The 16,279-nt window shown below is 34.1% G+C and overlaps 1 protein-coding gene and 1 long non-coding RNA gene across 2 annotated transcripts; one reads left to right on the plus strand and one right to left on the minus strand.

The window, feature by feature from the left end:
• Window positions 1-4,553: 4,553 nt before the first annotated feature.
• On the minus strand, window positions 4,554-5,638 carry LOC141481611 (uncharacterized). Its single transcript, XR_012465054.1, has 2 exons — window positions 5,415-5,638; window positions 4,554-4,721 (listed from the first exon to the last, which is right to left on the minus strand). It is a non-coding gene; the product is annotated as an uncharacterized lncRNA (long non-coding RNA).
• A 1,444-nt stretch (window positions 5,639-7,082) lies between these two features.
• On the plus strand, window positions 7,083-12,395 carry spir (spire type actin nucleation factor). The gene is made up of 4 exons (XM_023168037.2): window positions 7,083-8,233; window positions 8,888-9,152; window positions 9,291-9,551; window positions 11,182-12,395. Exons 1-4 carry the CDS (start codon window positions 7,173-7,175, stop codon window positions 11,683-11,685), a joined length of 2,091 nt encoding a protein of 696 aa, XP_023023805.2. The 5' UTR covers window positions 7,083-7,172; the 3' UTR covers window positions 11,686-12,395.
• The last annotated feature ends 3,884 nt before the right edge of the window (window positions 12,396-16,279 follow it).

Raw genomic sequence — 16,279 nt, forward strand, 5'->3', positions numbered from 1 at the left:
CGGTGATGTTTCATAAAAAATCCTCGCGCCTTCTGGTCCTTTTCGAGCTGCTCCTTTTCTAGTCCGGGCGGCAATGTTGCGGTTTGCAGGGCCAAGGAAAACAGGGAGCTGTGAATGGCGATTGAAATAGTAAGGTCATTAAAAATCGTTCAACGTTCAGGCGACCCAGACGTTGTGCCTAATTAGACTAATCAGATTTCTGCTGATCGGTGTTTAAAGAAGATCGATTGGATTTCGTAGAAATGGGCGAGTGGCCTGTTTAAAGGATGTGTCAAGAATCGTGTACACGCAACCTCAGGATTTTGAAATTACATACATGTAATCGTCTTATAGCAAGTAACATATAATATAATCCAACTAATTGATATTTCGTCTCGAAGGGGTGTTGTCCAAATTTTTTGAAAACTAATCTAGTTTTCCCTTTGTATAAATTTCAATCATTTCGACATTGGTTGAAATATTAGAAACACTAGTTGAACTAAGATTAATGGAATTTCTGAGCAAACATAAAACTTTAAATTTCTATCACTTTGGTTTTCAAGAGTGGATAATTTGCTGACAAGGAAAAGACTAGGTACTCAAATTTGACGACGTTAATGTTCCGAATAAAATGTACATATTCAAAAATTTATAGATATGAATTTTACTTAATACCGATGCCACCGATACATAAAAATGTTGTTTCCTGATTTCGGCAAACAAGTGTTGCCCATCTTTACACTTGGCTGCACCGCGCTGATGAGGCCAATAGCCATAAACACGTGTCCGCAGTTTGCCCCCCTTTTTTTTGAGTATTGTGTCCACGAATTATTCCATTCTTGATTTGTATCATACACACTCGATAAAATCTCTATCTGTATTTATATCCTGGACCCGGATGTCTCGCAGGTAGCTATAGCTGCCTCCGTGGTCATGTTAGATGTAGCCTGGGAATTCTAGGTCTTCTAACTGGAACCACAAATGTGCGGTTGGCTCCTGTTGTTGACTCCGTGCGTTTGTGTTGTTTCCTGATTTCGGCAAACAAGTGTTGCCCATCTTTACACTTGGCTGCACCGCGCTGATGAGGTCGATAGCCAGAAACACGTGTCCGCGGTTTGCCCCCCTTTTTTTTGAGTGTTGTGTCCACGAATTATTCCATTCTTGATATATATACAGCAAAATAGATTAACGGGGTCTCTCAGTCAAAAAATCAAAAATCAAAACTGCTCTACTTTGCCAAGCTTTCGCTTTTAATGGGAAGCTTCTTCAGGGCCTATAATTTATTGAGTTGTTGGTTTTTTTGCCATCGAAAAACATCACAATTCATACTTACAGTAAAAATGAGTTAAAAACAATAAATTGAACATATAAACTGATGGAGAAGGTTAAACATGTATAGATTATTTTGTGTTTGACAAATGTCATACCTTCACATAAATGTCATTTTTCAATGGGTATGATGATTTCATAATCTTTGACTTTAAGAAAGAGTTATTGATTGATACAATTTTCATTATTTTCATGTTTTTGATGTAGTTCCAGTAAGTTACTGTATATATTGCTGAGATTATCAATGTCAGTTTTCTTATTCATACAAACAGAAGACTTATTAATTTCAACCATTTGAAGAAAGGCGTTTAGAAATATTTTTTTCTGGTATCAAAGTTTTACATACAATCTGTCTAGACTATTGTGGGAAACAATAATGTTGAAATGGTGTCAGAAAATGGTGAGAGGAAAAACCAAAAAAATGGAGTCAAAAAAATGGATGGGTCAGACAGCTCCAAGTAGAAAAAATGTAAGTCTACTATCATCCCCTTCAATATTTATGGAAGATGTAAAAAGAAACTGAAAGGTTTGTTTTTCAATTTTTATGAATTCACAGTCCAGGGTCATATGTCTATATTACGTACCAACTTGCTTTTTTTTATTCCGGAATATCTTCACATTTTTCTTCGAAGTACTTTAAAAACTTTTTTCTTTTTGAAGGAATAAATCACAGACTAGTCTATAAGTGTAATTCACATGAAAATCTCTAGAAAATAACACCAAGTTCCCCTAAATTTAGCTGTACAACACGTCATTGAATTTTAAAGCGAATCGACGAAAGACTCGACTTTGAAAAGTCTCGAACTTTTATCAACGAATGCGATTTTAATTCGCTTGTGAAAGTAATTTAGGCAAAGCAGTCACTTTTCGAAAGGTTCTTTCGTGCAATGTTACTCGATATCGCTTTAGTTATTTTGTGTGAATGCGGAAATGAGTGTCAACGCATTAGCCCCCTCGGGAAAGGCGGTTTGTGCATTATATCTTGCGTTATCGACCCTGGTTAAAAGCACGCGGCACCCCTCGTAATATATATCATGCCAAAATTGTGTACCTAATAGCTATTCAGAGTATGTCCCTAGCTTCACAAAAAGAAACAAAAGAATAACGTACTCGTTGAAATTCTAATGCATTTCTCGTTAAAAAAACTTTCGCGTCGCTATTAAACGGAGTACCCAGTGATAAAAACCTGAAGAGTTATTGTTTTACGAAAGGATCTTCAAATTTGAACCATAAAGCATTTTTCTCACATTCATCGCAAGAAACTTCGAAGAATGAATGACAAGTTTTAGTCGGAATAGTTTTTGAAACGCATCTTTTTCGAATGAATCTTTGTTTTTTGATTTTTTTTAGGTTTTCACTTTTCTCAATCTGAAATAGACAATCAGCTCAAGTGTAATGAAAGAGAAACTGAAAAGTTCCTGCGTAATATAATAATAGAAAAGCAATCGAATAATGTTATTAACAGAAATAATTCATATACTGTTTGCTTTCTATAAATTTAACTTTTGAGGTATTTTAAGAAATAGAAATCAAAGGGTCACAAATCTGGTGATCATTCATTACTACTTCTTTTTCCAAGATATTTTTATGCATGTATGACTTTGATACAAACTCTAAATTTTGTAAAAAAAACTAATTAATACAGTTTGTTGTATGATTTTCACTATAAAGGGTTTTACAAAAACCGGAACACGTGTTTCGCTATACAATAACTTTGTCAAGCGTAAAAAATCATACAATAAACCGTATTAATTAGTTTTAATATGGAGTTTCATCAAGTATCGGCCAGTTCTATTCAATTCCAAAATTTTGTGGTCTTAAGTAGTAATGTAGCATTGCCGTCTCGACTGATTTATTAACAAGGATATTGCAGTAATATAGTACTCTGAATAAAAACGTTTATCGTTACTGAGTGGTAGAATTGGATCTTGTGATGTTCATGACGAGAATTAATCCAACAAAACTCTTATTCAGTTCTGATGTGTGTAAAAAAGTACCGTATTCTTACATAGATCCCTTCCGTTATTCGGAATGTGCCTGTAATTTCAAAAATAGGCTAGTCAAGGAAAGCCCAGGCAACTAGGTCGTCAGCACTACTAGAAAGGAAAATGTGATAATGAAAAATAAAAACAATTTCAGACATTGATGTCGACGTTCATTCATTATCGTTTATGAGCGTTTATGTGGAATACGTTTTTCCAAATGCACATAATCTCCAGCGATTGGTCCAACGTGAACGCCACTTTAGGCCAGGCACCGCCCTTAGAGCACCTCAAGGATTTTCCTGTAGAGCTTGTGTTTTGTGAGTTTTTGTATTTCACTTCAGTGATGTGTGAAATCGCGATTATCGGGGAGCTTGTCCGGCAGCAAAAGCGAAGGATACTAAACGACCAGAGTTAGAGTTTCAATTGAAATTCTCTCTCGGGCGAGCCGCGACAAAGGGAATGTGGGACACCAATGTTTGCTTTGCTCGAAAGTCACTGATGAAAGAGTCGGTCGGCCCTGACAATGAGCTACGAGCGTCGCGCCCCGTCTCGTCTGTACTCGACATTTGACCTACAGATAAGAGTATCTGAAGGAGGTAAGGAAAAAAAATTATGACAATCGGAAGAAATACTAGATGTGACACCAATGGTGAGAGTTTCAAAGTCAAATGCCATATTGCCAAGCCCTTTGAGATCTCCCTCCACATTTAGCCGATTGGGCGACAGTGACGATACCAACTTGTTCGTATTTGCCGCACGTGGGAAAATGGTAGGCGTTTTAGTTGATTGAGCACCGTTTCAACGTGAAATTTTTAGAAAATGTTGGTAAATTGAATGGCATAAACGTTTCAAAGAAGGGCAAGAAAACATCGAAGATGATCGACTCTCAGGACGTACTTCAACTTCGAAAACGGATGAAAATATCGAGAAAGTAGTCAATCTCATTCGTCAAGATCGCTGTTTGAGTATTTGTGAATTTTCCGAGATTATAAAAATTGACAAAGAATCATTTAATAAATATCATATTAATATTTTAATATGAGAAATCGCAGTGTTGCATATGTCATTGCTATTGTTATATTTGTGAAAAAAAAGTTGGTCCAGATTCGTGATTCATGGTCACAGAAAATATTTAAAATGTAATTTTGTCGGCCTCCATACTTGTAGGGGAATATAAGAATTTGAATTTTGTAAAGTCTTCACTATCATAAAATTTTGAAAGGAGTAGAGTTTTATCCTTATCAGAAAACAAAAAAACAATTTCATAGCTAACATTTTATATTGAAACGAGACAACGTATTATTCAAATGAACCACACTATTGGACAAACACTCGTTCTTGATGTAATGAAAATCCATCCTGGATGCAAGAATAACATACAAAACAACCACAATATGTGGGCTGGTATTGTTTGTGTGGTTCGGTCTCCTAGAACACCAAACATTCGCCCATTAGACTTTTTTATGGGACATACTAACATACTGAAACAAGTTAGAAATGAAGAACGTAAGACCCGCCGCCAGTCACGTTCAACTATGTAAGTATTTAACAGGTCAATTTTATTTGCAAGTACACTCGATGTACACACTTTCAATACCTACTCTCACTTCAAGAGAGGTGAATTGCATCCCTAGAATGTTTCGAAGGCGAGAGAATAATGTTAAAATAGGTACACAAACCGATTCTTTCTTCAGTTTGTTTTACGGTTTCCCTCTAACGATAAGGAACTTTTCCTCAATTTAAACTCTTGGCTCTGTTCAATCAATACATTTGACATTTGATACACCTGTATTGGGGTAGGTTACGACAAAGAATTTATTTACTTGCCATGGAAGGAATTATGTGAAGTAAAAGGGTTTAAATTTAAAAAAAAAATCATATCGTTGGAGATTATAGAGTTTTATCTATAGGCATTTGATAATAATTCCATTTCTGGCGAATACCTACTTATGTTGGGTATTGATAATATCTGCTTTATTGTTTTCATTTGAACATTAACAAAAACCAACATTTTTCCCAAAAAACAAAATCATATTTTTTAAATTAAATATGTATAAATCAAGTGAAAGATGGACTAAAAATAAACTTTTACCAATATATCTACTGAAGCCGGCAACTTACCTGTTTTTCCATGGATTGAGAAACATAAAACCTGGCGATACTATGAATTGATGATTCTATTTCGATGGGGCAGTGATTTGTTTCGCCAAAGTGCCCACCAAACACAATCACACACTCTCAAAAATATAAATTAGGATTGTAGAAAATGAGAATTTGTTGTGGATGCTTATGGCGTACGTAACCTAGCGACTGGCAACCAACGATACGCCAGAGACATGCGTATTTCGGTGATACCACTGAACTATTATAAATTTAAAATATAGTACAGTCGTTCAATGGCAAATTGGACTTAAATACATTATGAAACTCACTTCCAGTGTTTACAAAAATGTTAAAAACTAGATTTGAATTCGATAGAGAAAAAATAAAATAAGAGTAATAAAAATTTGCCGAATCAGGACCGAATCATTCAGATGAGTTAGAAGGAAATATATAATAATGTTAAAAAATAAACGAAGAATAAGGAATTCAGATGTAAGTGTTTACATATTATATTTCATCTCTTGTTTTACCTATTTTCATTTCAGGTCTCAATGATTTATCTTTAAAAATTAGCGTTCTTATATTTTTGAACTTCATACTCACTGTTCATTTTTTTCTCACTTCCTTTTTTTTCTTGTTATAAACTCATCCCAATATTTTAGTACTTCAGGTTTCATTCGGCCGTTGTTCATTTCAATATAATTACTCATTTTAATAAAAAATGTATTGATTCAATTCAAATATACAAATGATATAATCCCCATTGTCCCATATTGTCTACGGCAAGTGCATGGATTTTTTTAGGAATAGTTAGTCAACATCACTTTGATAATTTCGGAAACTTTCGGAAAGAATAGATAAGGTGCTCGGTAAAACCGATTAAATTTCATTAATTTTCAAACAGACATAACCCAACTTTTTCAATTGTGTGTATGGATAGTATTTATCGATATAACTGCAGAAAAAATGGAGCAGTTCGAAAAATTGTTTCCTCTGATAGCAATGAACCGAGGGAATCTTGTTGACTCAACCTGTATTTATAATACTATGTTCGCTAAAACAAATTAATATCTAATCTAAACGATATTACTGAAGGTTAATCCCAACATCAGTGTTCCACAAAGAGGAACACTGGTTTAGGAGAAAATTCAAAGAAGCCGCGTATATGTTGTCCAACAACGCATTTAGTCAAGCTAGCGTAGAGATACGTAACATATGGAAACTTCTAATCAAGCTGAAAACGACCAACTCCCGCCAAATGGTCATCGCCCGCTAAAACCACTGAAGCGAAGAGAGGGAAGAGGGGATAGGTGAAAGCACTCGAATGACCTCTAAATAGTCAGATAATATTTTTTAATTTTCAGCTTATATTAATTCTGAAATTTTTTATTTTTGATTTTTTTGGTTGTTGCTTGTATGTTATTTCTTTGCGATTTCAGTTTTTTGTTTAATGAAATTGTTATTTTTTGGTTAATCATTTTAGTTTTTTACAGATTCTTTCAGGGATTTCAAATCAATTTAATTATATTAGACATAATTATTACAAAAATTAGTATATGGGGAGTTTCAGGGCGTTATCATAGAACATTGTAAAGTAAGTACACATGCAAGGCAGCTACCGTCTCTAGATCTTATATCCCTCTGAAAAATCAATAACAATGAACATGAGTGGGTGAATGAAAATTCAAGGTCGTGTTATTGATTACATCAATTTTTAGGTTAGGGAAATGTCAAAGGTGTACTTAAATAGGCCAAAATAGTAAAAAATAGTAAATAATGAGTTCAAAAACAAAATGTAACATCAGTTCAGACGGCAGTGTATCTTTATGCGATATTTTGAGTTCTTTCAACTCCTCGATAAAAGAAGAACATGCCTGGGCACTGTGCTATCAAATCACAAAGTATTTCCACGACTGTCTTCGAACGAGAAAACAAAATGTTTACGTCATTACTGAGGTACAGCACGTATACTTGAAGACTGACGGCAACGTGCACGAAAAGACGGCACTAGCTGGAGAAACCCCTAGAAAAGTACTCCGAAGCGAGAAGGATGTTACAGCAGGCATTGGTGTGGTGATTTACACTGCCCTAGATATGGATATTCAGAGTGGTGAAGAGTTAGTTATAAGCAATGATTTAGAACAATTGATAAATGACATGATAACCGAGGAGCTGAACGGTTCCGACCACAGCCACCACGAGACTGATGATGAGGGCATCGAGAGGGACTCAGAGGACAACGAAGAGCCCAGCTCGTCGCGTAGCGTGGCGCACATAACACTGCAGGAAGTAATCAGGCGTTGTGAAAGACACTTGGAAACGCTCACAGAAGCACAAGCGGAAGCACACTACAAGGCTGTGGTAAGAGCTTTGGTAGCTGAGGCTCTGGAACTATCTATGTTCTTGGAAAAAGTAGCACAAGGAAGCATAAACTTGCCTTCAAGTAGTACAAACTCGAATTTGGAACAGTTGCAGTTTTCAGACTGGGCTAAGTTCTGGGTGCAGGTCATGGGGGAGCTCAGAACTGGCGTAAAATTGAAAAAAGTAAACTTCAGTAAGGCTCCCATAGAATATGAGTTGACGCCTTACGAAGTTTTGATGAAAGATATCCGGAATTATAAATATAGTTTAAGGAAGATTATGGTTCAAGGAGACATCCCTTCGAGAGTCACCAAAGATGCTCATGCAATCATTTTAGAATTCATCAGATCTAGGCCTCCATTGAAGAAAGTTAGCGATAGAAAGTTGGCTCCCCAGCCAAGAACTTTAACTCCGAGAGAGCAACTGCTGAACTCAATCAAAAAAGGAAGAAAGCTCAGACCTGTGCCAATACCTCGGTAAGGCTTTTAAAATGTTATTAGCAAATAGTTGCTTCTGCTATATTAATTTATTTGTCTAGTTTTCACTCAATTAAAATTGTTCTATTGAAAAGCATGCAATAAAACAAAAAGAAGTTATTTGTTAGATAAATTACATTGAATAAAATACATTGAATTGTATAGGCAAACACATATTCAAAATAATAAATGTGGTAAAAAAATACTTAATAATTAATCAACACAAATAAAATTCAAGACATTTGAAACAATCAAAATGAGCCTGTTAGAATAAAATCTGATGAAATTTTTTTTTCTGTTAACCAGCTGTCGCTTCCCTCATGAATGAGAATTCTCAAAAGTCAAAACTTGTGCGAGCTAAGGATAACCGAGATCCTACCTTTCAACGTGCAATTTCTAGCATGTTAGTTCTAGTAACTACAAAAAACTAACTAATACACTTTGGTGTATGATTTTCACTGTAAAGAAAGCTATACAATAGCTTTCTCTAGCGTAAAATCGAGAAAGCTGTTGTATAGCGAAACACATATCACAGTTTTTGTAAAACCCTTTATAGTGAAAATCATACAATAAAGTGTATTAGTTAGATATTATATGGATTTTCATCAAGTATTAGCCAGTTCTATTTAATTATCAATAATTCTTGTTTTGCAGTTCTCGTAGTAAAATTGAAAATCCTAAATCAACCCCCTTAGAAACACCCACACCCCCAAAACCTGCACCAAGGAAGCTGATCAAAGTAGATTTCTCTCAGTTTGAGGATGAAGACGAAGACGAGCCAGATAATACTCCCGACTCAACTACAGAACCAGGCTTGTGGTCTAACGAGTACCCTCAAATATGTGAAGGTACTCTTGATGCCTACGATCTTGCTACTCAAACCTATACGCGAACAAACATGAGGAGAAATACTTTGGAGGTAAGTAATTTTTGTTGTGGAACAGGTTAAATTTTTATCGTTTTCTTGTATTTTCAATGTATGGGTTCTATTCTATTGAACAACAAAAACTCTGAGATATTTCATTTTTCATTATAAATACTGATATATGCCTTTCAGGTAGTCGAATCAAACGTAGGCTGTTACTCGGTACCCCAATCAAGGCCGTGCTCAAGGCAGTCGTGCAACAGTTCAGAGGCCGAATCAGTGCAGCTGGAGCCAGAAGTAGCCAGACAGATCCAAGACGAGCTGACTTGCACACAGAGCTGGCAGGAAACCATATCATTAGACGACAGGCTGTCTCTTACTTTGGCTGAAATTGTACACATTAGGACTGTACTTACAAAGGCTGAGCTAGAGGCTCTACCGGTGGAGGGAAAGGTAAGATGTTTGACAAGTATATGAATATATATTTGATTGTATTGATGGTCAGCTTGTCACATCGTTTATAAGCTTGTGACAGTGTTTTTAATTGCTTGTGACGGTGCCTATAAGCTTGTGACAGTGTCACCTATAGCTTGTGACAGCTTATACCTTGCCGCACAGAGTATAGCTTGTGACAGTGTTACCTCTAACTTTATCATAATTTCACATGTGATGAACATACTTGGACATTTGTTGTGAAATTTTAACATAATCCATATGATATATGACATATTTGGGCTATGTTAAAGTTTGAAATATACGAGATGACCAAACGAAATAGGGAATTTATCAGAAGCATTTTGAGAAAACTCAAGAACACATAGATTTTTTATTGAAGCTGAACACATAATATAGAAAGGGTTTAATAATTTCACTTTATAGTATGTTCATTTTCTATGCATTAAACCTTGTGATTTCTCATTACATCCTGAAATCTCATTCAGTAATCTTCAAAATCATCTATTTGGAGATATTACATACTGTTTCGGTTACGGTTGGTTTGGGATACTATTTTTCAGTGTTGCAAACGAAAAACCCAGAATTTTGTTTTTGGTCCCATAATAAGTTTTCGTTATCAAACAGTTTGCAGATATTTTGAATAACTGTCAAAGTAAGTATGTATATCCCAGGTCATTGCAAAACATTCAAGAACACTTTCGAATGTTGTGGACCATTTGAAGCCTTTTTTGTTTGAGTGGAACCACCCATTTGTAGAAAATGTTTTCCTTGAAAGTTTTTTACTTCTTTCAATTTGAAATTTACGCTTTCATCAAAACTACCACAAAATCTCATATCCACCCTTTGAACGGTGCCAGATCAAAATGTGTTGAAGCTATTTTCTGCTTTCAAAAGCTTTGGTTGGTAGATTGTCATGCTCTGTTTCATCTACAAAGCAGTAGAATCGCAGACCATGGCCAATAAGTCCAGAAAATAGCTTCGACTCAGCTATCCCCAAATGTGAAAGCTTACATTTTTTTTGGATTAAAAAATTTTGGTTTTATTTATTTTTCAATCAAATTTTGAGAATGAAAAAATTATTTTTAGGTCAGTGTCTTTGTTACTCTTAGTTTTTAATTGAGCCATCAGCTTCCTTCAATAGCAAAATTGTTGAGAACAAGCAAAAAACATGCTCAATATATTTAATATTACACTCCGAGGTTTTTTGACCATAACTACTATTTCAAATTCAACAATTTCCTGGTTATTTTATTTTTATATCGTGTTTTTATATACAAAAACTGTTAATTTTTTATAATTCTATTATTTCATTTTCATTATTATTATTGCATTACATTATTATTATATTTTTATAGTCCAAGCGTGTATTGATAAATAAGTAAAATTATACGTCGCATTCAATATTTCTCTAATGTGTCATTTCCAACTTCCACTTTTTTTTTTGTTTCAAAAAATATATAGAGGTTATGAAAGAAAAAGAACCTCTGTAATACTCTACGTTTATAATTTTTTTTCACATAATTAATAGTTTTAAATAAATTAGTCGGAAAAAACATTACTCAGATGAATTTTATATTTGATTCGCTAAATCGTCATAATAGACAATAGATTTCTGTTCGAATTTTAGGTGAGACATGATGTGGAAACCCGCAAAGTGTGTTTCCTTTGTCTGAAGACGCGTTTTGGCATCTTCGGTCCGTGGGGTCAGCGGTGCACCCTCTGCAAGCGCACCGTCTGCTCCAAATGTTTCTCCAGAATGAACATCCCCATGGAACATTTCTCCAGCGTCCCCGTGGTTTTGCTCAGCCCCAGCATCATGTGTACGCCCGAAGAGGAGACCAAAGAGTCCATTGCCAGAGCACTGGTGAATAAACTGACTTCAGAGCCCGAGTCGAAAAGCGCCAGTCCGGAGCACAGCAGGCCGAGCTCCAGCATGGATGGCAGCATCGTCAGCGATCCGGGCAGGTCCAAACGATTCCAACCGAGAAAGCCGAGAGGCTCACAGATGATCGTCTGCCTCGACTGCAAGATGATGGTGCTGCAGATCATCAAATCTGCCAGGGCAAACCGGTCCGCAATAAGGAACAAGACTTTGCAGACACTCACCCTCAACCTGTCTCCTGTTTTCTAATCATGTATCAATCATAGTAGCTGTAACCAAAGATTAGGTAGTATTATTTGACTCACACACACTCATCCTATGCAAAGAATCATGTTTCGGGTCCTCTTCCAAGTAGAGCAACGTTTATATATATATAAACTTTGAACATATCTATTTGAAAAATGTTTCCGTATGAATAGATATTTCACATATGACATATTTAAATGTCTTCCTCAATTTAAATTTTCGATTATCAAAGCAAAAATAAAACAATACGTACATAAATAAAATATATTAAAATCATTCAATATAAATAACGTAACACATTGTAAAAAATACTCAAAATGATCATGATATCTAAAACCCTAAGTTGAATATTTCCCTTGTAACCTGGAAAACCTTATTGAGGTTTGCTCGCAAGCAGTTTAATTCTTGTAAAGTATCTTGATCGAAATCTGACAACTGGAGAATTACGAGAAGTTCCTCTTTCATTGACGAAGGTTACCTAACAATAGGGAGCAACAATTCTGGTTCAAAAAAATCAAGATCACCGAAGAGTACCACCACCAGTCAGCTTAGAACGAGATCGCTTTTGAAAAATAATTCTTTAAAAGCCCCAAGCAAGCTGCCGAGGACAGTCTTGTCTGTTCAGAAGAAACTCGTAGACAAAATTACTCCTCCTAACAGCTTCAAAGTCATTACTCCTAAGTGCAAACCAAATATACCCCTAGCGCCTAGCACCGAAGGTAGGTGAAGCAGCATTATCGTTGCAAGGCAGTCAGTTATTAACAGGGCATGTAGTCACAGAGGAAACGGCAAATATCAACATTTCTCTCAAAAATGGAACTCTGAAAAGGATGCTACACAGAACGGGATCAGCATATCACAAATTTTAGATTTTGATCAAAATATTTAACAAGAACTTGACTGTTACATATATATATATATATATATATATATATATATATATATATATATATATATATATATATATATATATATATATCTATATTGCATTCATTTATTGTTTAATTTATGCTTTGATGATCAAAAATTTAAATTATGGAAGACATTTGAATCCGTATCATTGTAAAAATACTCAAAATGATCATAATATATAAAACCCCAAGTTGTATCTTTCCTTCATAACCTCGAAAACCTTATAGAGGTTTGCTTGCAAGCAGAATTATCTAAAGTATTTCGATCAAAATCTGAAATTTGTGACGTCTTGGTAGCATTCTCTTCAAAGTTCATTTTTGAGAGGAATGTTGATATTTGCCATTTCCTCTGTGACTACATGCCCTGTTAATAACTGACTGCCTAGTAACGATAATGCTTTTTCCCCCACTTTCGGTGCTGTCAAAAACATTAAGGGTGTGTTTGGTTTACACTCAGGAGTGAAGATTTTGAAGCTGCTAAAAGGGGTTATTCTGTCGACGGGATTCTTCTGAACAGATAAGACTCTCCTCGGCAACTTGTTTGGGATCTTCAAAGAATTATTTTTCGAATATGATCTCGTCCTGCGCTTCTTACTGGTGGTTATTGATTCCTCTATTTTCTTGAACCTGAATTATTGCTCCCCATTATAGTTAGATAGCCTTCGTCACTGAAAGAGTAACTTCTCATAATTCCCCTGTTTTCAGCACTCTGAACAAGGTTCTGATTGCCTTTTTTAAGGATACAATTCTTTTTGACCGTAAGCCGGTTATCAAATGAATTGAAGGCCGATAATTTATGCATTTCAAACACCGGCAAATTCATGAATTTTTGTGAGATTTTTTGACGTTCTACGTGCCACGAGTTTTCTATCTGAACAAGAACAGATTTTCGATAGTTTTTTACAGATGACAATGCTTTTTTTCTTGCATTCTCAACTATCTCCGGGTACAGTGAAAGCATTTTTATCACTGGTCAGCAGTTTGCTCTTGCGTCAGTGTGTATGTGTATATATATATGTATATATATATATATATATATATATATATATATATATATATATATATATACACATACATATATGTATATGTTCCGCATATACATATGCGGAACAATAACCTTGTGGAACTTTTTTTCAGTACAGGTGATTCGCGTCTTGAATGACGTAGCAAGTTTAATAGAATTAGGACTAATTGAGAATTTTGTTCAGAACCTCATTTATTGTTTTTATTCAAGTGTCTATTTCAAGAATGTGTTTTTGAGTGTTTTGATTGTTTTATTGATTAGCAAATCACGAAAACAAATTTTTAGTCTTTCATAAAGAAAATCTTCATAACTGGTTTATAAATGCTACAATGAATTTCAAAATTAATCATATTCGTTAAAGACAGGAAGAAAGATAATTTTTCATTGCCCGTTTGTAAATAAATAGAATTGATTTTATATCATAATAATCTGTGCATTTTGTGTTAAAAATACTGTACAATATAATGAAGATATTGAATTGACACAAATATTATTGTTGAAGTTGTAACTCATTTTTCAATTTTTTTTCATTCCAATTGATATTCAAAATAAAAGTAGATATCTTCAGAGTCAGGGCTAAACATTGAAAAAGCTAGTATATATTTTGAATTATGAATTATACCAATTGATTTTTTTCGAAGTTTAATGTGTAATTTGGGGTGCAAACTAAAATTGAAAATTATTAACGTCATCTCTGAATGTTGAGCATTTTCATTTTATGTAATTCAATTGAGCTGCGGAAAATTAAGATAGGTAGTTATTTCAAATAGGTTTTTATGAATGGACTGACCCGTTACTTGATGAAAATTAAAAACACTATGAAAATAATTACACAATTTCCACAAACATTTTTATTTCAAGACGCGTTTTGCTAACACCATAGCATTTTGTATCTCAAAGTATTATCTAGGGTAATCTACACATTTTCCAAGAGATATCTTTGATATTTGTTATTTCCTTGCTCTCTTCAGAAGTTAACAATTTGATATATCGTCTCTGCCGTTTGGGTTGTGAAATACGTGTTACGGTTTTGTAAATTGTTCAATTAAATATCACAATAGTTTTATTTTCAGTAAACTAATAAATTGATTTCTTTTTAGAATATTCCAATACAATGTAAATAATAATCTTTCAATATGTTAGCAATTTCTTCATATACACTTTGCATTATTGGTTATCCAACAATAATGGAATACAAGGTAATGTATAAGTTGCCTTATCTTTGTTTGGTGGAGAATTATAGAATATTAATACTGTGTAAAAAACTCAGCATCATTTTTTGGAGAAACCTATTTTGATTTTCTATTTTTCAAATAGTATATAAAAATGGGATCTAACAAACAAATGAAATAACTACTTTCTTCTGCGAACATTGAATTACAAACATTAAATTCGCACTTCAGTATTTATATATTAATTGTGAAGCAAAAAGTCAAAAAAAGAAAATTAAAATTTCAAAAGCTTCTCTGAAAACACGAATTATTTTATGGTAAACTTCACTAATAGTAAAACATCTTATGAACCTTTCAGTTGAATCATTATTATTTTCTATTTTCTTCATTTTTCATGTTTCCCCACTAAATTTTTCTGTGATGATTACACCTAACTTTCGATAGCAAATTATTTGGGAAATCACTTTGCAAAAAGAATGATCGTATCAACCCAATGCTCAAAGGTAATTTATTAGAAAAGTATTTTTTTATGTATTAGTCAAATTTTAGAGATGTAGTTTTATCTTCAGTTGATTTGAATCATTCAGTTTTGCAACCTCCTTAGTGATACATAATAGCTTTAAAGAAATCTGAATCTTCTTAACATAATAAGATTTATTTTAGTCCTTTCCTCGTGCGCTAGCTGGTGTTTTTAAAAGTACAAATTGAAACTTAACTCACATTAGTAGCACAAAAAATAGTGATGCTTATTACGCCACTGGATATTACTCTTTCTTGAAAAAAACTCGTGATATTGGAATTTGTGGATAACCACTTTCTATATGCTATTCCTAAATCAAATTCCAGTGAAGGTACGACTCAGAGTAACTTCAGTAAGTTCTCCCAAAGCCATCATACCAAAGAAAACACCAATAGCACATTCCTTATTATTTTAAGATGTATTTATTTATGGGTTTTAGAGTGATATTGAACTACTGGTTCAAATAATTCATTTTTTTATTTATAACAGGTCAAAGTTGAACTGGTGGTTTGATCAATACTGAGCAAATGTGCTCAATGATATCGAGATGGATATACTAGGGAATTGAAAATTAGAGTAATTTGATTTTGCTAATTGTAAGATCTACCAAGTTTTCTCTTCAAATGTATTTGAAACGATTAAAGGCTATGTTTCTGTTGTTAGATTAATGTTATTTTTCAATTTATCCTAGAAAATGTCCAGTTGCAAGGTATTTTGGCTCAAGTCATTAGTAAACCATAATAATATTAAGTATCTGGAAAAGAAAGGTTTTTGGCTAATTGAGACTAGACAAGTTCCATCAAACCAAGGCATACCACCAGCCCGGAGTTTGTTCTCTCTAATTATATATTCAATAGCGCAACTCAACGGAAATATTGTACATATTATTTACGCATTTTAACAATTTTGTTGAATGTATGTATTTATGCATGCATGCATTATGTGTGAAAATTGTATATTTATTCAACTT

This window comes from Leptinotarsa decemlineata, unplaced genomic scaffold (genome assembly GCF_025532065.1).
Source record: "Leptinotarsa decemlineata unplaced genomic scaffold, Ldec_3_MD MMD2_tig00000232_RagTag_RagTag, whole genome shotgun sequence".
In the NCBI taxonomy this organism is placed as follows: Eukaryota; Metazoa; Arthropoda; class Insecta; order Coleoptera; family Chrysomelidae; genus Leptinotarsa; species Leptinotarsa decemlineata.